General features: G+C 49.2%; 1 protein-coding gene across 2 annotated transcripts in view; it reads left to right on the forward strand.

Annotated features, from left to right (window-relative positions):
- LOC310697231 (protein unc-13 homolog A) overlaps positions 1-23,842 on the forward strand; it is a 113,931-nt gene that overhangs the window by 79,255 nt on the left and 10,834 nt on the right. Inside the window, exons 33-39 of one of the 2 annotated variants that reach the window (XM_083483639.1) lie at positions 399-551; positions 1,700-1,823; positions 9,482-9,520; positions 11,718-11,747; positions 16,284-16,340; positions 17,174-17,254; positions 18,722-18,869. In XM_083483639.1, the coding sequence (XP_083339765.1) occupies positions 399-551; positions 1,700-1,823; positions 9,482-9,520; positions 11,718-11,747; positions 16,284-16,340; positions 17,174-17,254; positions 18,722-18,869 (632 nt within the window). The remainder of the gene's footprint in view (positions 1-398; positions 552-1,699; positions 1,824-9,481; positions 9,521-11,717; positions 11,748-16,283; positions 16,341-17,173; positions 17,255-18,721; positions 18,870-23,842) is intronic. The other variant, XM_083483638.1, reaches the window with a different exon arrangement.

Genomic DNA, 23,842 nt, shown 5'->3' on the forward strand with positions numbered 1-23,842 from the left:
GTCCGGTGTTATGTGGTCTCCACTCCCAGTCCCCAGTCTAGCTGCAACATTCTGGATAAGTTGCAGTTTCTGAGTCGCCTTCAAAGGTAGCCCCACATAGAGCCCATGGCAGTAGTCCAAGCGGGAGATAACCAGAGCATGCACCACTCTGGCCAGACAGTCTGCAGGCAGGGAGGGTCTCATCCTGCTTACCAGATGGATATTAAAAACACAATAAAACACCAGACATTAAAAACTTCCCTAAACAGGGCTGCCTTCAGATGTCTTCTCAAAGTCAGATAGTTGTTTATTTCCTTGACATCTGGTGGGAGGGTGCCACCACCGAGAAGGCCCTCTGCCTGGTTCCCTGCAACCTCGCGTCTCTAAATTCTTATTATTATTATCTCCTCACCCCCAAGTTTCCAGCCGCACATCGAGGACTGTGTGAAGCAGATGGGGGACATTCTCAGCCAGGTGAAGGGCACGGGCAACGTGCCGGCCAGCGCTTGCAGCAGCGTAGCCCAAGACGCCGACAACGTCTTGCAGCCCATCATGGACCTTCTCGATAGCAAGTGAGTGGCGATGCCATAGATGCTGAGGTCTAGGACCACAGGTTCAGCCTATGGCGGCATGCGCGTGGCTTTTGCTTTTTTAATAATAATAATAATTTTTATTGGTTTTTACAGATGTTTTCCTGCACGACAACATACTTTGCACAGATAAAACATTTGGCTTAATTAAACCTGGGAGTCCCCTCCTCCCCGACAAATGGTTTTCAAATTTAATCTCAATATACTGCATTTTCCAATATTTCTTATCGCTGTTAAGTTATATCCTCATGAAATTACTTGATTAACTGCGTTTAGTAATAAATGATGGTTTCATCCTTTCGAAACTTCTTACAACCCTGCTAGCGATGTTAACTGTTTACAGTTGTCTTCCGAATGTAACATAAATTTATTCCAGTCTTTCTGGATCTCCAGGTCCTGCTGGTTCTCTCTCTCTCACACACACAAACACAAAAACACACACACTCAAATACACATACACACAAAGCACACACACTCAAACACACACACATACAAACACACAACACACACTCAAACGCACACACTCAAATACACACACGTACAAACACACACTCAAATACACACACACTCAAATACACAACACACACACCACACACACAACACACACACAACACACACACAACACACACTCAAACGCACACACGCACACACACACGCACATACAAACACTCAAATACACACACACAACACACACACGCGTACAAACACACACTCAAATACAAATACACACACACAACACACACACACACTCAAATACACACACACTCAAATACACACACACATACACATACAAACACACACTCAACCACCACACTCAAATACACACACACACTGAAATACACATACACAAACACACACACACAAACACACACTCAAACACACACAAACACACACAACACACACTCAAACTCAAACACTCAAATACACACACTCAAATACACACACACAACACACACTCAAACACAAACACTCAAATACACACACTCAAATACACACACACACACACACAAAGAAACAAACAAACAAACAAACACAAACACGCTCGCTCCCTCAGATTCTCCCCCTCCTTCCCCGATGTGGCCCTGAGTGATGCTCACCTGCTTCCCCCTGGCGGTCTTCTTCTCTCGCAGCCTGACCCTCTTTGCGAAGATCTGCGAGAAGACCGTCCTCAAGCGAGTGCTGAAGGAGCTTTGGAAACTCGTCATGAACACGATGGAGAAGACCATCGTGCTTCCGCCCCTCACGGACCAGACGGTGAGTCCCAAACCACGTGTACGGCAAGATGGGCCAACCCGCTCTTCCCCCACGGCCCAACGGCACCAACACCCCCCAAAAAAACTCTGGGAGTGTGGACAACCTGGGCGTGTAGGAACCCAACGTGGAAGTCTCTCAGCTGGGCCTTCATAAAAATGTAGACCGGTTGCACGCTTGGCTTTTATCTTGAAATAAGCAAGTTCCCACGCAATTGCTAAGATGTGCTTCAAAAACCCCAGTCTGGTGAGGCTGGGGGGTCCAGTTCACTGTAGAGCCTCCTCCCACCCCCCAGAAGATACCGTATTTTCCGTCCCATAGGACGCTCCGTCCCATAGGACGTACCTAGTTTTTTTGGGGGGAAATAAAGGGAAAATTTTTTCCCTTTATTTCCCCCCCAAAAGCAGGTCGGGGAAACCGAACCAGGTCGAGGAACAGCGGGATGGCGGTGCTGCGCCTCCCTGCTGCCCCCCGAGCTTGTGGGGCTGGCCCATGTCTGCCCGGCGCGAGGGGCGCTCTGCTTCAGGGCACCCCTCGCGCTGGGCATCAGGCTGCTATCCGCAGCGTGGGGAGCCTTGCGGGGAACTCCTGCAATGCTCCCCAAGCTGCGGATGTCTGCCGGGCACGGGAGGCGCTCTGCTTCAGGGCGCCCCTCGCGCTGGGCAGCAGGCTGCTATCCGCAGCCTAGACATCCCTCCAGGACCTCCCACAGGGCTGCCTAGGCTGCGGATGTCTTCCTGAAGCCTGGAGAGCGAGAGGGGTCAGTGCACACCGACCCCTCTCGCTCTCCAAGCTTCAGCAAAAGCCTACATTCGCCCCATAGGACGCACCCAGATTTCTCCTTCATTTTTGGAGGGGGAAAAGTGCGTCCTATAGGGCGAAAAATACGGTAAATGGAACTATATGAAGAGAGAGGACTTCATCCAAATCTGGATACAGGACGTAGGATTTAGCTTCCCTCGGGACAGAAAGTTCACCTGTATCCCTTCAGATGTTGCTGGACTCGAACTCACAGCTTTCTTGCCCCTTGGCTGTGCTGGCTGCTGGGAATTTGGGTCCAGCAATGTCTGGATGCGTGCCCACCATCCCCAATCTAAGGAGAGGGCTTCCCGTCTAAGTCTAAGGCAGCGGTTCTCAACCTGTGGCTCCCCAGATGTTGTTGGACTACAACTCCCATCATCCCTGAGCTCTGGCCTTGCTAGCTAGGGGTGATGGGAGTTGTAGTTCAACAACATCTGGGGACCCGCAGGTGGAGAAAGGCTGCCTGAAGCTCAGCTTACAGCAGGCTTCCTCAGCCAGATGTTTTTGGCCTACAACTCCCACGATCCCTTGCTATCAGGACCAGTGGTCAGGGATGATGGGAATTGCAGTCTCGAAAACAAGAAAAAAAATATTCTGAATCTCAGAAGCCAGTACAGCAAGAGGGATCGCTGCGCAGCGAAAGCAGCAATCCCTCTTGCTGTTCTGGCTTCTGGGATAGCTGCGCAGTCTGCATTCGCTCCATAAGACGCACACACATTTCCCCTTACTTTTTAGGAGGGAAAAGGTGAGTCTTATACGGTAAATTGCAGGTGGGATGTGGACTAACCCCTGTACAGTGGTGCCCCGCAAGACAAATGCCTCGCAAGATGGAAAACTCACTAGACAAAAGAGTTTTCCGTTTTGGAGGTGCTTCACAAAACGAATTTCCTATGGGCTTGCTTCGCAAGACGACAATGTCTTGCGAGTTCCTGCTGATTTTTTTCCCTTTCCCCCCTTTTTCTAAGCCGCTAAGCCGCTTATCAGCTGATCCGATCAGCAGATAAGCTGCTAAAAGCCGCTAATAGCGCTAATCCGCTAATCCGTCAATGGGCTTGCTTCGCAAGACGAAAAAACCGCTAGACGAAGAGAATAACAGAACGGATTCTTTTCGTCTTGCGAGGCACCACTGTATCTTTGGGTACAGTCTGTTTAGCCACCGTATTTGTAGAGTACGCTTTGGTTAAAAGTGAAGGTGTTCAGATGAGGGGTTTGCCTGTCCAACCCCCCAATAATTTGCTGGCTGGGGAGGAATCCTGTTTTCCAGTGTTATTTGGGGGGCGGATCCGAGTGTCACTGGGGAACTTGCGGCCGTGTCTGAGCCATCTCTAGCTCCTACAAAACTCACTCTTACCCAAATGTTGTGATGCAGTAAAACAAAACAGAAAAGCTTTATGTAAAGGGGTGGCGCTGTGGGTTAAACCACAGAGCCTAGGACTTGCCAATCAGAAGGTCGGCGGTTCGAATCCCCACAATGACGGGTGAGCTCCCGTTGCTCGGTCCCTGCTCCTGCCAACCTAGCAGTTCGAAAGCACGTCATGTGCAAGTAGATAAATAGGTACCGCTCCGGCGGGAAGGGAAACAGTGTTTCCGTGCGCTGCTCTGGTTCGCCAGAAGCGGCTTAGTCCTGCTGGCCACATGACCCGGAAGCTGGACGCCGGATCCCTTGGCCAATAAAGCGAGATGAGCGCGCAACCCCAGAGTTGGTCACGACTGGACCTAATGGTCAGGGTTCCCTTTACCCTTTAAAGGGAAAATATACATATTTGGGGAAATTAGCTAACAATTTTTGGGGAGCTATATTAGGGGAAATCGCTTGCAGAAAAAAATGCGTACACAAGACAGGATGTGCACAGTATGAGATTTTGCTCTGGATTTCTTAAAAAATAAATAAATTGCAAGTTGGTGCAGGGATAGTATTTATGCTTGGGGGTATCAGGAACTGAGAGGCAGACCTAAGACCGCCTTGAGTTTTGTGGTACAAGAAACATGGGTTAGTTAACATCATGCAACTATTTGTTTAGCCCGACGCTTTTATAAGGAGGGTGGCCATCTCTCGAGGAGCAGAGGGGAAGGAGAAATTTGGTTCGGTTCACATTTTAAATGCAAACTGGCCGCTTCTGCAATTTTCCAAAATGGTACTCCGGCAGAAACGGAACTGCAACTCAAAATCCTTACATGCATTAATTTTGGAAGGCTGTTCCCCAGTCAGGAAATCTGGACAAGAATGCAAATTGTGGGGAGAAGTGTGTGTGTGAAAATGCATATAGTAGTGGGACGGAGTACTGTATTAGGGGGAACTGATTTGCAAAAACAAAAAGTGCTTTTTAATTGGGGGGAAGGAATTGCATACAGAAATGTATGCTAGGATAAATTTACAGCATGGACATTTATGTGTTGTTTTTAAGTCGCAAACTGGTGCAGAAATGGGAGATAGCTCAGTCAGCAGTGAATGAGGCTCCTGATTTTAGGGTTGTGGGTTCGAGTCACAAGTCGGGCAGGGGGTTGGACTAGATGACCCCTGGGGTCTCTTCCAGCTCTGCCATTCTGAGTTTCCGTGAGCACTAGAAGTCATGAATCCAAAGAGGCTGGACACTGGGAGATTCAGGACAGATAAAGAAAGCCTGTGGAACACTCTGCCACAGGAAGCAGTGACAGCCACCAACCCAGATGGCTTTAAAAGAGGATACGGGGGAGGATCATTGAGGAAAGAGTTATTAATGGCTGCTTAAACCACAGAGCCTAGGACTTGCTGATCAGAAGGTCGGCGGTTCGAATCCCTGCAATGATGGGGTGAGCTCCCGTTGCTCCGTCCCAGCTCCTGCCAACCTAGCAGTTCGAAATCACGTCAAAGTGCAAGTAGATAAATAGGTACCGCTCTGGCAGGAAGGTAAACAGCGTTTCCGTGTGCTGCTCTGGTTCGCCAGAAGCGGCTTAGTCCTGCTGGCCACATGACCCGGAAGCTGTACGCCGGCTCCCTCGGCCAGTAAAATGAGATGAGCGCCACAACACCAGAGTCGGCCACGACTGAACCTAATGGTCAGGGGTCCCTTTACCTTTAACTGTGAAGAGACATAGAATGAAAGGGTTTAAGGTCAGTGAGAAGGAGGAGGATTGGTTTGAGAAGATATTGAATTATTTGGGCAGGTTTGAACAATTTGGGGCAATTCAAGTGTTAAAAGTTAAATAAACTTTGTGGAGGGAGGAGTGTTAAGGTGTACATAGGGTTGATTTGAACATGATATTATTGAAGAAGTATATTATTGAATAAGTATTGAATATGTATACCCAACGTATCAGCCGCCTGGGGGCTTTCACCGTTTGTGTTTTGGTTGTTGGTAAAAAATAAAATTTTTAAGAAGAGTCTCACCCTTACTGTGGTACAGAATCAGACTGAACCCCCCCCCCCAAAAAAGCCCTTCAATAGGATCCACCAGATCTCTTCATTTTCACAACAGCAAGGAAATAAATTAATTGAAAAGTCAGAGTGAAACGGGCATAGCTGACAGTTCTGAAAGCGTTTGACTTTTTTCCCTTTTCTTTTTAAGTTATGATGCATTTGGAACTAAAACCTGCAATGATTTTGGGGTGTGTGGTTTTGTTCAAACTGATTCGCCTTTTGTCTAACACTGAATTGCGGGTGGAAAAACTGAATTGCGGGTCTAACACTGAATTGCGGGTGGAATTCACGGTCTGGGGGTGGGATTTGTCTCTAAGGGACAGGGGTTTGGGGCTTGGGGGTACGCCTAAAAATATTAGGGACGCAGGCTCAATTCTGCGCCCACACAAACCCCGCGTCCCGAGGGCGCCCCGTGGCCGTGCGCCCTGGAGGCGTTGCGCTGCGCCTTCTCTTTTGTGTGGGGTTGCCGCGGAGTTGTGTGTTGTTTCGGGGTTGCGGGATGGGTTTGCGGCGGACCTGAGGCTCATTCTCACGTGACGGCTGTTCTTTCTGATTGCTCCCCTCACCTGGGCAGATGATTGTAAGTACGGCAGGTGAAAGCCCTGTCTGTCTTTGTCTCTTTCTCTTTGTCCTTGTGCCTTGCGTCTAGTGCCCCCACCCCAAACTCCAACCCCTCCCGAGTAATTTGAGCTGGTTTTTCTGTCGTTATGTGGTGGCTGGCTACTTTCTCCAATGTGCCTCTATCTTCTCCCTGCTCCCGACCCTTCCCCAAAACGCCTCTGTTCTGTGAACCCCCAAAACCTTTCCCTCTTGTCACTGAGCTGCTTTGCGCCAGCTGTCGCGTCTCGGTGGAAACTTTCTCCCTGTCCCACCAGATACAGTGGTACCTCGGGTTACAGGCGCTTCAGGTTACGGACTCCGCCAACCCAGAAATAGTACCTCGGGTTAAGAACTTTGCTTCAGGATGAGAACAGAAATCGCGCGGCGGCAGCGGGAGGCCCCATTAGCCAAAGTGGTGCTTCAGGTTAAGAACAGTTCCAGGTTAAGAACGGACCTCCGGAACGAATTAAGAACTTAACCAGAGGTACCACTGTAACTAGTTTTCCTCCTGAGAAAGGGGGAAAGATAATAATAATGATGATGATGATAATAATTTATTTATTATTTATACCCTGCCCATCTGGCTGGGTTTCCCCAGCCACTCTGGGCGGCTTCCAACAAAACACTAAAATACAATAACCTATTAAACATTAAAAGCTTCCCTAAACAGGCCTGCCTTCAGACGTCTTCTAAAAGTTTGGTAGTTATTTTTCTGTTTGACATCTGGTGGGAGGGCGTTCCACAGGGCGGGCGCCACCACCAAGAAGGCCCTCTGCCTGGTTCCCTGTAACTTGGCTTCTCGTAGCGAAGGAACCGCCATAAGGCCCTTGGCGCTGGACCTCAGTGTCCGGGCAGAACAATGGAGGTGGAGATGCTTCTTCAGGTATCCATCGTGAGGTTGGTAAGTTGGCCCTCCCTTAACTGTGGGAAGAGGATAGTAGGAGAGGAAATATTGATTAATATTATCCTTCCTCACTCGCACTAGTAGAGCCTATTCCCTTGTATATAGCAGGAAGCTAGTGGATGGATTCATTTAGAACAGGGGTCAGCAAGCTTTTTCAGCAGGGGGCCGGTCCACTGTCCCTCAGACCTTGTGGGGGGCCAGACTATATTTTGGGGGGGGGGGTGATGAACGAATTCCTATGCCCCACAAATAACCCAGAGATGCATTTTAAATAAAAGCACTCATTCTACTCATGTAAAAACACGCTGATTCCCAGACCGTCCACAGGCCGGATTTAGAAGGCGATTGGGCCGGATCCGGCCCCCGGGCCTTAGTTTGCCTACCCATGTCTTAAGAGGTAGCATTCTCCTAATGCAAGCAAGAGGTTGACTAAACAGCAGAATGTATTAGAGAGGGTGAAATCAGATAAAACAGTACATTATGTAATTTGTGTTATAGACATCAACACTGGGTGAGTGAAAATAAAAAAATTCCTTCCAGTAGCACCTTAAAGACCAACTAAGTTAGTTCTTGGTATGAGCTTTCGTGTGCATGCACACTTCTTCAGATACACTGAAACAGAAGTTGCCAGATCCTTCTATATAGTGAGAAGGTGGGGAGGGGTATTACTCAGAAGGGTGGTGGGAATGGGAGATTGGCAGGTAGCTGAGATGAGCCTGTTGACGACTCTTAACGACTGCAATAGGTCTTACAGGAAAAGGCAAGGGGTGAGAAGGTGAGAAATGGCTTAGTCATGTATAATGAGATAAGAATCCAATGTCTCTGTTCAGACCAGGTCTCTCCATGGTTTTAAGTTTGGTAATGAGTTGCAAGAGTCGTCAACAGGCTCATCTCAGCTATCTGCCAATCTCCCATTCCCACCACCCTTCTCACTATATAGAAGGATCTGGCAACTTCTGTTTCAGTGTATCTGAAGAAGTGTGCATGCACACGAAAGCTCATACCAAGAAGTAACTTAGTTGGTGCTACTGGAAGGAATTTTTTTATTTTGACTATGGCAGACCAACACGGCTACCTATCTGTAACTGGGTGAGTGGAACCAGCCCCTAGTTTTGTTGAACTGGAATAGAATTGTTGAGTAACAAATGTAACTGTCTACATGGAAGGGAAAAGATTAAACATTAGACATTAAAATTTTCCTGATAAAGGTTGCCTTCAGATGTCTTCTAAAAGTCAGATAGTTGTTTATCTCCTTGACGCCTGACGGGAGGGCATTCCACAGGGCGGGGGCCACCACTGAGAAGGCCCTCTGTCTAGTTCCCTGTAACCTCACTTCTCGCAGGGAGGGAACCACCAGAAGGCCCTCGGAGCTGGACCCCGGTGTCCGGGGTGGAGACGCTCCTTCAGGTATACTGGGCTGTTTAGGGCTTTCAAGGTCAGCACCAACACTTTGAATGGTACTTTCCCTCCCTATAAAACTTCAAACATTAAAAGCTTCCCTAAACAGGGCTGCCTTCAGATGTCTTCTAAAAGTCAGATAGTTGTTTATCTCCTTGACGTCTGACGGGAGGGCATTCCACAGGGCGGGGGCCACCACTGAGAAGGCCCTCTGTCTAGTTCCCTGTAACCTCACTTCTCGCAGGGAGGGAACCACCAGAAGGCCCTCGGTGCTGGACCTCAGTGTCCGGGCTGGACGATGGGCGTGGAGACGCTCCTTCAATTACCCTGGGCCATTTAGGGCTTTCAAGGTCAGCCCCAACACTTTGAATTGTGCTCAGAAAGGTACTGGGAGTATTGGGGGAGGGAGGACAATGTCATGCCTCGGGATGACAGGTCGTCCGTCCGTCTGTCCATCCGTCTGTCCTTCCTTCCTCCCTCCTGCCCTCCCTTCGCTCGACTTCCTCGCTCGCCCGTTCCCCTTCCGCATTGATCGATTTGTGATATTGATTGTCTCTGCAGGGCACTCTCTTGAGAAAGCATGGCAAAGGGACCGAGAAGGTAATTATCGACCTTTCCCGCTCCTTGAGTGTCTTGTCCGTGGCAGGAGTCCAAGCGAGAAATCCTTTCCCTGGCTAAAGAGCTGGGGTGCGCAACCCACTGCGTCCCTCCAGATCTTGCCGGACTCCTTGACCTTTGGAGATGGAGTCCAGCAACATCTAGGCACGTTCCCCTATCCCTGCTCTTAAGAAGAGTCATTCCCTGCTCTCCTGGAGAGATGGAGACGATTCCTCTTTTTGGAAAGGCGTCCTCTTCCTTCGGGTCAAGGGGGTGGAATTGTTCGAATTGGCTTGCCAGATTCCAGCTCTCGCCAGTGTTAAACCCAGGCTGCCAGGGTTGGTGGGACACGGGTGGCGCTGTGGGTTAAACCACAGAGCCTACGACTTGCCGATCAGAAGGTCGGCGGTTCGAATCCCCGCAATGATGGGCTGAGCTCCCGTTGCTTGGTCCCTGCTCCTGCCAACCTAGCAGTTCGAAAGCACCTCAAAGTGCAAGTAGATAAATAGGTACCGCTCCGGCGGGAAGGTAAACGGCGTTTCCGTGCGCTGCTCTGGTTCGCCAGAAGCGGCTTAGTCCTGCTGGCCACATGACCCAGAAGCTGTACGCCGGCTCCCTGGGCCAATAAAGCGAGATGAGCGCCGCAACCCCAGAGTCGGCCACGACTGGACCTAATGGTCAGGGGTCCCTTTACCTTTACCTTTACCAGGGCTGGTGGGCATTCAGCAGCACATATTTCGCTATCCCGGTCCTAGAGGGTCAGAGGAAATGGCAGAAGATCAGGAGAGGCTGGGTTGTGGTGCTTGTGTCGTGGAGGTGTGTGTGTGTCGTCGTGTGTCGTCCCCGTCTGGTGGCCAGAGGTGTCCGAAGATTTGTGTGGCATGGATTTTGGTTGTGTGTGCCTGGCATGCAGGTCCGGCAAGCGAGAGGTGCGTCTCTCGGCGCAGGTAGCTCCCCGCTCCATGACCGGGCTGCCCAAGACCAGCGTTGACTTGCAGAGCCCACCATTACAGCTAGACCCCTGCCCCAAGACATCTACAATCTCTACTTTTGACAGAGGAGAGAGGGCAGAGACTGAGGGCACTGCTATTTCCAAGGAGTTGATATGGTTGAACCATGAACCGGGGGCCAGATTCAAGCCTTCCAGGGGCCTTATTCCAACGGTCCGCAGGGCATAAATGAAGCAATATGCTCTGAAAGAATTAACGGGAATTGCTTAGGCGCCATCTGGACATTAAATTAAATTACAATATATCCATGAGCATGACCAGTGTACTGAGAGAGATACATGCTGCTCTTTATATACCATACCCAACAGCTTAATTACCACAACTTAAAAGCACCTGCAGAGACGCGGGTGGCGCTGTGGGTTAAACCACAGAGCCTAGGGCTTGCCAATCAGAAGGTCGGTGGTTCGAATCCCCGCAAGGACGGGGTGAGCTCCCGTTGCTCGGTCCCTGCTCCTGCCAACCTAGCAGTTTGAAAGCACCTCAAAGCGCAAGTAGATAAATAGGTACCACTCCGGCGGGAAGGTAAACGGTGTTTCCGTGCGCTGCTCTGGTTTGTCAGAAGCGGCTTAGTCCTGCTGGCCACATGACCCGGAAGCTGTACGCCGGCTCCCTCGGCCAGTAAAGCGAGATGAGCGCCGCAACCCCAGAGTCAGCCACGAGTGGACCTAATGGTCAGGGGTCCCTTTACCTTTACTAACAGCACCTGCTATATGGCTTCACAGCTGTAAAACTAGATCATGTTATTTGCTCTGGCCTAGAGACATACACATCTTGTGAAACAATAATGAACCTAAAATTTGAAGAAACCATTCCACAGGTTTATCTATTTATGTATCCGTTCGCCTGGTACATTTATTTCACATCTTAGACCTTATAATTTTCATCACACTAGCAAGGGGTGGCCGGCCTGGGGTCCGAAGACAGACTTCTGGGGTAGAGAAGGGAGTCTGTGCGTCTGTGTCCTTGCCCCGCAAAACTCGCCTTATGCCGGGGACAGAACCTGGCCGATCAATCAATCACCGATCAATCAACACAATTGTAGGCCTGTCAAAATGGAATCTGAGTCCTGGCCGGGAGGGAGGGAAAGCAATGTCTGTGTGGGGTAGCGTTCCACTTTGCTGAAAGCATATCAATGTTATGGAAATGTGTTTGCTGAAAGTATATAAAAACCCTGCTGTTCTTTTCTGCAGAGCAGGGCGAAGGCCCCCAGTCACACCGAAGTAAGGATACTCCGTTTAATTCTTAACCCTGCTTCCGTCTTCCTCCTGCCCTCTTTGTCCGCAGAGTCCCATGTCTGTCCCCCCCCCCGCCCCCCGCCTGTGGTTTTTTTGACTCCGTGGTTGTCGTATCCATCTGTCCTCCTCTCTTTTCCCGGGTGTCGCTAACTGGATTTACCTGGCTGCTGTGTTTTTTGGAAAAAGTTGTGCTAAATTTGTGTCTGCTGATCTCTGTTTTTTAAGTGACCCTCCGTGGTGGTGATGGGGTGGGGGTTAGGGGGAAATAACCCCTTATTTTCCTTCTCAGTCTGTTTCTCAGCTTGCTTTGCCTTCCTGCATGTATGTATGGGCAGAGTGTTGTGGGAAATCAAGGTTGGCAGTTGTTAACGGAGAAATCTGAGGGCTCCCTTGGGCAAAAAACAAGGACACCAGCCAGGAATACCAGAGCAAAACAGCAGCCAGTCGGCTTGGTCTTTATTGAAGACGGTCGCGACAGGACTCCCACCTGCCACCAGGTGGAACAGGATGGAAGCCCCGAACAAAAGAGCCCCCAAACTTTTATTAGCTGCTAATCCCCATGTTAGGGACGCAGGTGGCGCTGTGGGTAAAACCTCAGCGCCTAGGGCTTGCCGATCGCATGGTCGGCGGTTCAAATCCCCGCGTCGGGGTGAGCTCCCGTCTTTCGGTCCCAGCTCCTGCCCACCTAGCAGTTCGAAAGCACCCTTAAGTGCAAGTAGATAAATAGGTACCGCTTTATAGCGGGAAGGTAAACGGCGTTTCCGTGTGCTGCGCTGGTGCTGGCTCGCCAGAGCAGCTTCGTCACGCTGGCCACGTGACCTGGAAGTGTCCTCGGACAGCGCTGGCCCCCGGCCTCTTAAGCGAGATGGGCGCAGAACCCTAGAGTCAGACACGACTGGCCCGTACGGGCAGGGGTACCTTTACCTTTACCTTTAATCCCCATGTTACAGGCCCCAAACAATGTTGCTCCCGCAACCTGGGACTGGGGCTGGCTGGCTTTTATCTGCCCCAAGGCATAGGGCGGCCCCGATCCTCTGGTGACTCACCTCTCCTGGCCTGGAGGCGAGCCCTCCTCCTGCGGGAACTTAGTTCCCTCCGCCTCTCTGCCCTGAGCCTCTGCAGCTTAGGAGAGGCTGGAGGGTTACCGGACCCAGAGGCCACCTCAGCTTCCTCTGACAGGGCTGAGAGTGGAGCACCTGCAGGCAATGGGTCCTCCATCACCTCTGGAGCCAGAGCAGACTCACCTGAGGACCCAGCACAGGTGAGGGCCCTTCAGGCTCAGGCCCCAGCCCCGGCTCAGCTGGTTCTGGAGGCCGGGACTCCTGTGCAGGCTGGGATTCCTCAGGTTCAGCCTCCGAGTCCGAATCCCAGGCCATCACACACCTTCTGGAGGTGCAAGGACCTTATGCTTAAGGAATTATGGAGGCAGGGGAAACCTGGACTCCCCTCTTCCAGAGGAGTCATTAGCCATCAAAACCAAGGAAATCCGTCAAACCGTTGAATTTTGGCAATTATTTGATTGTGTATTGGATAGAGTACGATGCATGGGATCTGCTTATCGCTGCAATTTTATAAACTGTTTTTCCTGAGCCTCTTTGCCGTTGGGTATATATGGTGCCCGTGTCAACGGTCGTTGTCCTGGCCTTAGTTTGAGGCTGAGGTGGGGTACCTTAAATGAAGTGAGGTGGTGACTACATTATTACATGAGCACTGTTCCACAGCTGTTGAGATTTTCATTTACATACAGTGGTGCCTCGCAAGACGAAAAGAATCCGTTCTGTGATTCTCTTCGTCTAGCGGTTTTTTCTTCTTGCGAAGCAAGCCCATTGACGGATTAGCGCTATTAGCGCTATTAGCGGCTTTTAGTGGCTTATCGGCTTATCGGATCAGCTGATAAGCGGCTTAGCGGCTTAGAAAAAGGGGGGAGGGGGAAAAACCGCAGGAACTCGCAAGACATTGTTGTCTTGCGAAGCAAGCTCATAGAAGATTTGTTTTGCGAAGCACCTCCAAGACGGAAAACTCTTTCGTCTAGCGAGTTTTCCGCCTTGCGAGGCATTCGTCTTGCGGGGCACCACTGTACATTCATTCGAAAGCAGATGGGTTTATGAAGCAATTCTATATCCACCCACTGCGCTGATGAAGAATTCTACGAAACAGTAGTCAATATCCGGAATCGCTGTTCAGTGTTGGACATCGTATTTGCCGAATACACAAAGCTTCACAGCTTGTCTTTCACTGTACGAAGCCTCGTACCTCGCTTCATTTAAAGGTTTTCGGAGGCTTTGGGACAAAAGATTTCGTTTTGGACTTGTTACGGTTTGAAGGAATTCTAGAAAAGATTGTCTGTTGCGTATGTACATGGTCATCGTGTTGCCTAGACATTGTTGACGTTGGGAATGGACAGACAAGTCCCAGGCTCCTGTGAGGCAGAGTGAGGAGGCAACTCTCTTTGGGGCAGCTCAGAGACTAGCGGGTGCCTGGAAGACCCCCTAGGAGAGGGGAGAGGAGGCCGAGGGAACGCTCCACGAGGGGGTTCGAAAAAGGGCGAGGGGCTGCCAGCTCTGCAGGGAAGGGGGGACATAACTGGGCTCCCGAGCCCCACAAACTGGAACGTGTCCAGAGGAGGGCAACCAAAATGGTCAAAGGCCTGGAAACGATGCCTTATGAGGAATGGCTAAGGGAGCTGGGCATGTTTAGCCTGGAGAAGAGGAGGTTAAGGGGTGATATGATAGCCATGTTCAAATATATAAAAGGATGTCACATAGAGGAGGGAGAAAGGTTGTTTTCTGCTGCTCCAGAGAAGCGGACACGGAGCAATGGATCCAAACTACAAGAAAGAAGATTCCACCTAAACATTAGGAAGAACTTCCTGACAGTCAGAGCTGTTCGACAGTGGAATTTGCTGCCAAGGAGTGTGGTGGGGTCTCCTACTTTGGAGGTCTTTAAGCAGAGGCTTGACAACCATATGTCAGGAGTGCTCTGATGGTGTTTCCTGCTTGGCAGGGGGTTGGACTCGATGGCCCTTGGGGTCTCTTCCAACTCTATGATTCTATGATTCTAGGGGTGCAGCAGACAAATGTACTTCAGGGGAGCTGTGGACTCTGTTGTAAACAAGAATTGCCCTTTTCCCTTATGGGGTATCCAAGAGCCCATATAGAGTCCTTACGTAGGTTCCCTATTGGTAGGAGAAAATAACAGAGGCCAAGCAGAGAATATTGAGAAGCAAGGCAGCTAGTAAGCCTGATCTTTATTGATCTGTTGCAACAGGGTGCTCCCCTCACTTGCAGGAGAGAGGAGGAACCCAGAACCCAGAACAATGGCAGGAAAGGCGTTATATGGACTTTTGAAATTGACACCCTCTAGATAAAGACCAGGGACGCGGGTGGCGCTGTGGGTTAAACCACAAAGCCTAGGGCTTGCCGATCAGAAGGTTGGCGGTTCGAATCCCTGCAATGACAGGGTGAGCTCCTGTTGCTCGGTCCCTGCTCCTGCCAACCTAGCAGTTCAAAAACACGTCAAAGCGCAAGTAGATCAATAGGTACCGCTCTGGCGGGAAGGTAAACGGCATTTCCGTGCACTGCTCTGGTTTGCCAGAAGCGGCTTAGTCCTGCTGGCCACATGACCCGGAAGCTGAACGCCGGCTCCCTCGGTCAATAAAGCGAGATGAGTGCCGCAACCCCAGAGTCGGCCACGACTGGACCTAATGGTCAGAGGTCCCTTTACCTTTAGATCAAGACCACCCCCAGAAACATCATACATACATCACAGAAGGGGTGTAACCTAAGACCACCCCCCAGATACATCATACCTACATCACAGAAAAGGTGGTCTACAACAGAAATTTGAATGTTGTTTTTCTCCTGTCACAGGCTCACCCTCTTCAAACACAGACATACCCTTAAGACAGGGTTTGTGAAGGAAAAGATAATGGGGAGGCTTTCCCACTTTGACCTTGCAGAGAAAACATTTGGTCAGTTTGGGAATCAAAAATGGTTCCGGGTCGGTCTTCCTGTGCTAATCTACGTACGTGCTTGGTTGGTACGCTTATGAACATTACCATATATCTAAGACCTCAAAATTCCTATCACAACCCAAAAAGGTTGAAAACCTCTGGCTTATGCAACCTATAAGCAAACCTGTCTGGATCCTGACCCTCTATTTGGGGTATCAGACGCCATTCGATACCCTGGTATTCTGCCTCCCGGTATTTTGTCACGCTGGGGAGCGACCGGCCCCCAAACGCCAGGGCCAAGGCTTCGCAAATTAAAGGACGGATCTTGTTTAGGTTTGAAGGGTCAGAATTGCTTTGTTCCGCCTTCCCTTTGAGATGGGTAGGTGGAAAAAATTTGGTTGCGACACTCTTGGGGAGCAAAGCTTCGTGGGTGAAACCTCGCCTGAATTTCTTAGCATCGAATGGGAAAGGATAGCTGAGGTTTCAGCAGAAACATAGCTACCTTTTATCTTTCTGTTATTTTTTCCTTCACTTTCTTCTTTCCATCCCTCCTTTTGCCCTCTCCCCAGGGCACGCAGATGATCTTCAACGCAGCCAAGGAACTGGGTCAGCTTTCGAAACTCAAGGTGAGAAACGCGGGATTTTGGGTTCCACAGAATTCAAGGAGCTGCGTTGAAGAGGACGGCGGTCGTTTGTGCTTCTTGGGCCTGGTTGGGCGCAAAGCGGGGAGCCAGACATTAGGTGGCGCCAGAGTCAACGACAGGCAGAGAATTAGCTAGTTCTAGACTGGCCTCCATCTTCTTCCCTTCTGAGTCCGACAACGGAAAACGAGGAGGAGGGAGACAGCGGATTGACCCCCAAAACTCCCTGGGTGCCAACACAAGGGCTCCCATATTTCAAGAAGTAAAAAATCTGGGCGTTTCACTGATTATCCCCCAAAACTCTCCCTGGGCGCCAATGCAAGGGCTGCCATATTTCAAGGAGTAAAAAATCTGGGCGTTTCACTGATTGACCCCCAAAACTCTCCCTGGGCGCCAACGCAAGGGCTGCCATATTTCAAGAAGTAAAAAATCCGGGCGATTTGCCGATTCACCCCCAAAACTCTCCCTGCGTGCCAACGCAAGGGCTGCCATATTTCAAGGAGTAAAAAATCCGGGCGTTTCACTGATTGACCCCCAAAACTCTCCCTGGGCACCAACGCAAGGGCTGCCATATTTCAAGGAGTAAAAAATCCGGGCGTTTCACTGATTGACCCCCAAAACTCTCCCTGGGCGCCAATTCCATCGTCGGAATCCCGAACGGGGAAATCGGGGCGTAGGGCAAACGCAACACGGGTTATGAGATGGCAAAAGGGGCTTCGAAACGAGGGTTGCCAGGGGGTACGTTGTCCCCACCTGAAAAAGGAAGCCTGTTCGTCGTTGGAAGAGGGTGGACATGACTTGTTCTTCATCCCATCTAGGACCACATGGTGCGTGAGGAAGCCAAGAGTTTGACGCCCAAGCAGTGCGCCGTGGTGGAGCTGGCCCTGGACACTATCAAGGTGAGAGCATAGAATCCTAGAATTGTCGAACTGGGGGGGGCCTCCAGCGGCCATCAAGCCTAACCTTCTGCAAAGCGGGGGGTGTTCCAGACTGCCTTGCCCCATGTCTTGAGGGCAGGTTGTCCGGTTCACCATGGGCGAAATCCTGCTGTTATTGGGTTGCTGTTCTTGTTTTGTATCTTTATTTTATTTTTTTATTTTATTTTTTGTATACAGTGGTGCCTCGCAAGATGAAAAGAATCCGTTCTGTGATTCTCTTCGTCTAGCGGTTTTTTTCGTCTTGCGAAGCAAGCCCATTGACGGATTAGCGGATTAGCGCTATTAGCGGCTTATCTGCTGATCGGATCAGCTGATAAGCGGCTTAGCGGCTTAGAAAAAGGGGGGGAGGGGAAAAAACCAGCAGGAACTCGCAAGACATTGTCGTCTTGCGAAGCAAGCCCATAGGAAATTCGTTTTGCGAAGCACCTCCAAAACGGAAGACTCTTTCGTCTAGCGAGTATTCCGTCTTGCGAGGCATTCGTCTTGCGGGGCACCACTGTAATGATGTTTATTAGTTACAGTGGCCCAATAAAACCCTCATTGTCAATACCAAATTATAATACAATTAATAGTCCCGATTGCTCAGATTATATTATTTTGTTGTGCATGCTAGAACGGATGATTTGATAATTGTATCTTTATCTTTTAGATCCCATTGCGATTTATGTGGGAGGTGTCCGGTTTGGTTGCGTCGTTTTATTTATTCTCAATGGCTTTAAACTTTACGGGTGCTTTCGTTTTAAAAAAACAACATGTGCGTATGGTAAAGAGGACTAGGAACTTAGTTCGCCAGGCTAGAAACACTCGCCTTGCAATTGTTTTGTATCTGGCGTTAGCTGCCCCGAGCCCGGTCTTGGCTGGGGAGGATGGGGTATAAACAAATTATTATTATTATTATTATTATTATTATTATTATTATTATTATTATTATTATTATTATTTGTTGAATGATTCTGTGTACATTGTGGCAGCCTTTGGCTATGTGCAATAAAACTGACTACCCATATTTTTTGCTCTATAAGACGCACCAGACCACAAGACGCACCTAGTTTTTGGAGGAGGAAAACAAGGAAAAAAATATTCTGAATCTCAGAAGCCAGAACAGCAAGAGGGATCGCTGCGCAGCGAAAGCAGCCATCCCTCTTGCTGATCTGGCTTCTGGGATAGCTGCGCAGCCTGCATTCGCTCCGTAAGATGCACACACATTTCCCCTTACTTTTTAGGAGGGGAAAAGTGAGTCTTATAGAGCAAAAAATACGGTATGTGATTAGTCTTCATGTCAGCGTGCGGTCGTCGTTGCCGCTATTATCGTCTCAGCCGGTACGTTGCAAATGTGACGGTGTGTCCGCAGCTTTGTGGGTTTGCGGCGTTGACCGGACCACCGCTGATATCCTCTCCCATCCCAACCCTCTCTCCGCCTCGATTTAGCAATACTTCCACGCAGGAGGCGTCGGCCTGAAGAAAACCTTTTTGGAGAAAAGCCCAGACCTGCAGTCTCTGCGTTACGCCCTCTCTCTTTACACGCAAGCCACAGACCTGCTCATCAAAACCTTCGTGCAGACACAGTCCTCTCAAGGTAAGCGCCTCTGGTGAAGCAGTGTTAACGGGAAAATCCGAGGGCTCCCTTGGACAAAAACAAAGACACCAACCAGGATAACTTGGAGCAAAACAGCAGCCTGTAGCCTTGGCCTTTATTGATCTGCTGCAACAGGGTGCTCCCCTCACTTGCAGGAGAGAGGAAGGACCCAGAAAAATGGTGTGCAAGGCCTTATAAAGACTTTTGTAATTGCCATCTTGTAGATCAAGACCACCCCCAGAAACATCATACATCTATCACAGAAGAGGTGTAAGCTAAGACCACCCCTCAGATACATCGCACCTACATCACAGAAAAGGTGGTCTACAACAGAAATTTGAATGTTGTTTTTCTCCTGTCCTTGTTTATCTCCTGTCTGGCAGGTTACTTGATTGGATTGCCTGGGGAGCCTGGCCAGTCTTTTGTAATGATAAATACTTAGTTCCCGGGCCAGGTCACAGGCTCACACCCTATTCATACACAGATATACCCTTAAGACAGGATTTGTGAAGGAAAAGACAATGGGGAGGCTCCCTCGGCCAGTAAAGCGAGATGAGCGCCGCAACCCCAGAGTCGGCCACGACTGGACCTAACGGTCAGGGGTCCCTTTACCTTTACCTTTAAACCAAAAAGAGAGGCCAGGTTCTTGAAGTTGTCCGGAGGGGCAGGGGGCCCCTTTCCCGTCAACCAGGACCGCCGTCTGTGCCGAAGGTTAAAGATATTTAATATTCCGCATTTTGAAGCGTACGAGCCGACTCCTTTTGAGATAAATCATTGCCCGGACCTGTGCAAATATTGTTCAAGAATGGCCCAGGGAATGTACCCATAGCAATGGATCCAAACTACAAGAAAGAAGATTCCACCTAAACATTAGGAAGAACTTCCTGACAGTAAGAGCTGTTTGACAGTGGAATTTGCTGCCCAGGAGTGTGGTGGAGTCTCCTCCTTTGGAGGTCTTTAAGCAGAGGCTTGACAACCATATGTCAGGAGTGCTCTGGTGGTGTTTCCTGCTTGGCAGGGGGTTGGACTCGATGGCCCTTGGGGTCTCTTCCAACTCTATGATTCTATCATTCTATGATTCTATGATTTTACAGAGTTCGGCGGAAGCATCCTAGATTATATTGCAATCTCACAATTAACACATAAGTTTGTTAGGGAGTTTGAAGCGGGACATAGTATTGCAAGTATTGCCCTTAAGAATGGTGCTCTCGGGTCCAAGACTTAACAACCCTTCCTTAGAAACTCAAATTTATCTCCAGACGCAAACTTAGGCATAAAGGTAAAGGTAAAGGGACCCCTGACCATTAGGTCCAGTCGTGGCCGACTCTGGGGTTGCGGCGCTCATCTCGCTTTACTGGCCGAGGGAGCCGGCGTACAGCTTCCGGGTCATGTGGCCAGCATGACTAAGCCGCTTCTGGCGAACCAGAGCAGCGCACGGAAACGCCGTTTACCTTCCCGCCGGAGTGGTACCCATTTATCTACTTGCACTTTGACGTGCTTTTGAACTGCTAGGTTGGCAGGAGCAGGGACCGAGCAACAGGAGCTCACCCCGTCATTGCGGGGATTCGAACCGCCGACCTTCTGATCGGCAAGTCCTAGGCTCTGTGGTTTAACCCACAGCGCCACCCGCGTCCCAAACTTAGGCATAACCGCAGCCAACAGAATTAAATGGACCCCATTACTTAATTTAGCATTAACTCGCTTTCTTTGTACAGATGATTTAAGCTAGGCTATCCAAGCTGCTATTCTTTCAGATACTTCCGCTGCTGAGGCCATGAAATTATTTAAGACTGATAGGCTGCAAGATCGCTTAAGAATTGAGATTAAAATCAGTGGCTCAAAAAGGCTAATGGAATCTAGGAGCTGGTTTGACAAAGAGAGCAAACAGGGTAAAAGACACCCGAAGGGAGTATTGTTCAGGTTTCTACTGGCAGAGCTCTTTAAAATAAAAACAGGATGCATCAGAAAAATACGTTCAAAATATCCATACAGCGATCTAGCCCTCCTGACCGTTCCCCTCTCCCCCCTAGAGTTATTGAACTTGGTGATTGCTATAACGTTATATTCTGAATTCTCCAGCTATGACTCGAGTCAGTGTGTGAATCTACAGGAGCTGATCTATCTCTTCTCTCTTTTTTCTCTTGCCTTTTTCCATCCCTCCCTTCGCACATTTTCCCTCTCTTGCTTCTACCGTAAACCATCTTGTGTATGTTTTTCTTTCTCTCTCCAATTTCTCTTGTCACCCTTCCCGTTCACCTTCCTTTCTTCTCTTCCTTCTCTTGGTTTTCTTTGCCTCTAAATTATTTTTCTTCTTTCGCCCTTCCTTTCTTTTCTCTCTCTTCCTACCCTTGTTTTTATCCGTTCTTTCTTCCCTTCTTTCTTCCCTTCTTCCTCTTCGTACCCTTTCCTTTCTTCACGTCTGTCTTCTTTTCTACGCTTGTCCTTCTTTATCTCCTCTTCCAACCGTTTGTCTTTCCTTCTCTCGGTCTTCTTTTCTGTTCCTTCTCTTTCTTGTCCTTTCTGCCTACTTTTTGTTCTCTTCTAACCTTTTCTCCTGTTTTCTCGTCACCTTCTTTTTCTCAAACTTCATTTCTACCTTTGTTCTTTTCTTTGTCTTCTTCTTACCCATTCTTTCTACCACCGTCCCTTTTTATCCTTCTTTCTTTCATTCTTTCTCTCCACCTTCCTTTCTCTTCTTCTGAATTTTTCTTCCCTTCTTTCTATCTGATTTTCTATCCTTCTTATATTTTCCTTCCGTCTTTCTATCTCTTTTCTATTCCTTCCTTTCCTTCTTATATTTATTTTCCTTCCTTCCTTCTTTCTGCTTTTCTATTCCTTTCCTTTCTTCTTATATTTTCCTTCCTTCTTTCTATCTATTCCTTCCTTTCCTTCTTATATTTATTTTCCTTCCTTCCTTCTTTCTGCTTTTCTATTCCTTTCCTTTCTTCTTATATTTTCCTTCCTTCTTTCTATCTATTCCTTCCTTTCCTTCTTATATTTATTTTCCTTCCTTCCTTCCTTCCTTCCTTCCTTCCTTCCTTCCTTCCTTCCTTCCTTCTTTCTGCTTTTCTATTCCTTTCCTTTCTTCTTATATTTTCCTTCCTTCTTTCCTTCCTTCCTTCTTACTGCTTTTCTGTTCCTTCCTTACATTTTCCTTCCTTCTTTCTATCTGCTTTTCTATTCCTTCCTTTCCTTCTTATATTTTCTTCCCACCTTCTCTTCTCCGATTACCTTTCCTCTTCCTTCTCTCTATCTGCCTTACTTTTCTCCCTCCTTGTCATCCTCCTTACCCTTTCTGCATTTTCTTCTGCACTGACCTCCCCCCCCTTTGTCATCTCTACCTTCTTCCCTTCCCTTCCCCCCTCTTCCTTTCTCTTACCCTTCCTTTTAACCTTCTCTTCCTTTACTTCCCACCTTGACATTTCTTTATCTCCCAACTTTTCTCATCCTTAGTCCATGGTGGCAAAGGTGTTAGGTTTACTCTTAGTGAAGAAATATATCCTGAGAAGGGTACGTCTCGAACTCTCCTCCCAAAGCCTCCTCTCCTTCCTGGATTGCACCCATCCTGGACCCCCTCCACTCACCCACCCCTTTCCTCACCACCCTGACCCGGGCTAGCAAAAGCCCCCAAACTTTCACCCTCTGCAGACCCGACAGGGAAAGGGACATGCAAGCCGAAAATTGCTCCCCATTTTCCTCTCTGCCTCGCTTTTGACTAGCTCTGCTCAGGGGGGGGGGGGTTCCTCCATCCCCTCTCCACAACGTTATGCACTGAACGCATCAGAATGAGACCCTGCCCTCCTTGCACAAGCAAGCACTCAGGCGGAGGAAACCGGGCAGGGGAAAAGGGGCAGCTTTTGGGTTTTGCACCATCCTCCCGTGCTTGCCTTTTGGAAATGACCAGTTTGTTTCCAGCTTCGGTTCCTGGATCGAGAGATCGAGTCTCCGCATGCGACTCTGGAGTTGGCACGATGCCCGTGCGAGTGGGCGATTGTGCGTGCGTGTGTGTTGCCCCAGCCTTCCCAAACCTTCCTTCTGCATGAAATGGGCAATGGCTGAAGATCTAGGACTATCTGCCAGGCAAGGGCAGGGAAAGGTTTTTCAGCTGGATCGCTGCATTCCCTCCTAGGCTACGCATTTTCCCTCGTACGACGGTTGCCGCCTGTCCTCTATTCCCCGGACATGTCCTCTTTTCCAGCATTAAATTTTCTGCTCAGGCTGATTTTTAAAACTTGGCAAAACATCTGTTCACAGTTGGATTCCTGAAGGCCGACTTACTGTATTTTTCGCTCTATAAGACGCACCAGACCACAAGACGCACCTAGTTTTTGGAGGAGGAAAACAAGGGGGGGAAATATTCTGAATCTCAGAAGCCAGAACAGCAAGAGGGATCGCTGCGCAGCGAAAGCAGCAATCCCTCTTGCTGTTCTGGCTTCTGGGATAGCTGCGCAGCCTGCATTCGCTCCATAAGACGCACACACATTTCCCCTTACTTTTTAGGAGGGGAAAAGTGAGTCTTATGGAGCAAAAAACACGGTAGTTACAAATATGTACGTGTGGATCTACTCCATATGGGGGAATAATCCCAGTGCTTCTGCCAGCTGGGAGATAGCAGAGCAGTCCTAGCTAAAAGCTGGTCAAACCAAAGAAGGAAGAGAGGGGAAAAGAGAGAGGTTGCTGCGTGACTTGTCCTTTTGTTACCTGGACAGGTGAGGCCACGCCCACCTTCTGTCACATGCAAAAGGAAGGATGCTCCAGCCAGGAGGAACAGGAAGTTTTTGACTGGCTGGACCAAACTTTCCCTCGCATGTCTTAAGGGGAACTTACCAGGAATGCACAAGTCAATCAGACTGAATTGTCTAAAAGCGAGAGGCTCACACGAGCCTGCAACCAGCTCTCTGCTGTGCGTATAAAAAGGGGAATGTAACTCTGCTAAGTAAAGGAACTTGCTGGGGCAAGTTAGGGAGGATATT

Source organism: Podarcis liolepis (genome assembly GCF_965112155.1).
Source record: "Podarcis liolepis genome assembly, chromosome: 18".
NCBI classification, from domain to species: domain Eukaryota; kingdom Metazoa; phylum Chordata; class Lepidosauria; order Squamata; family Lacertidae; genus Podarcis; species Podarcis liolepis.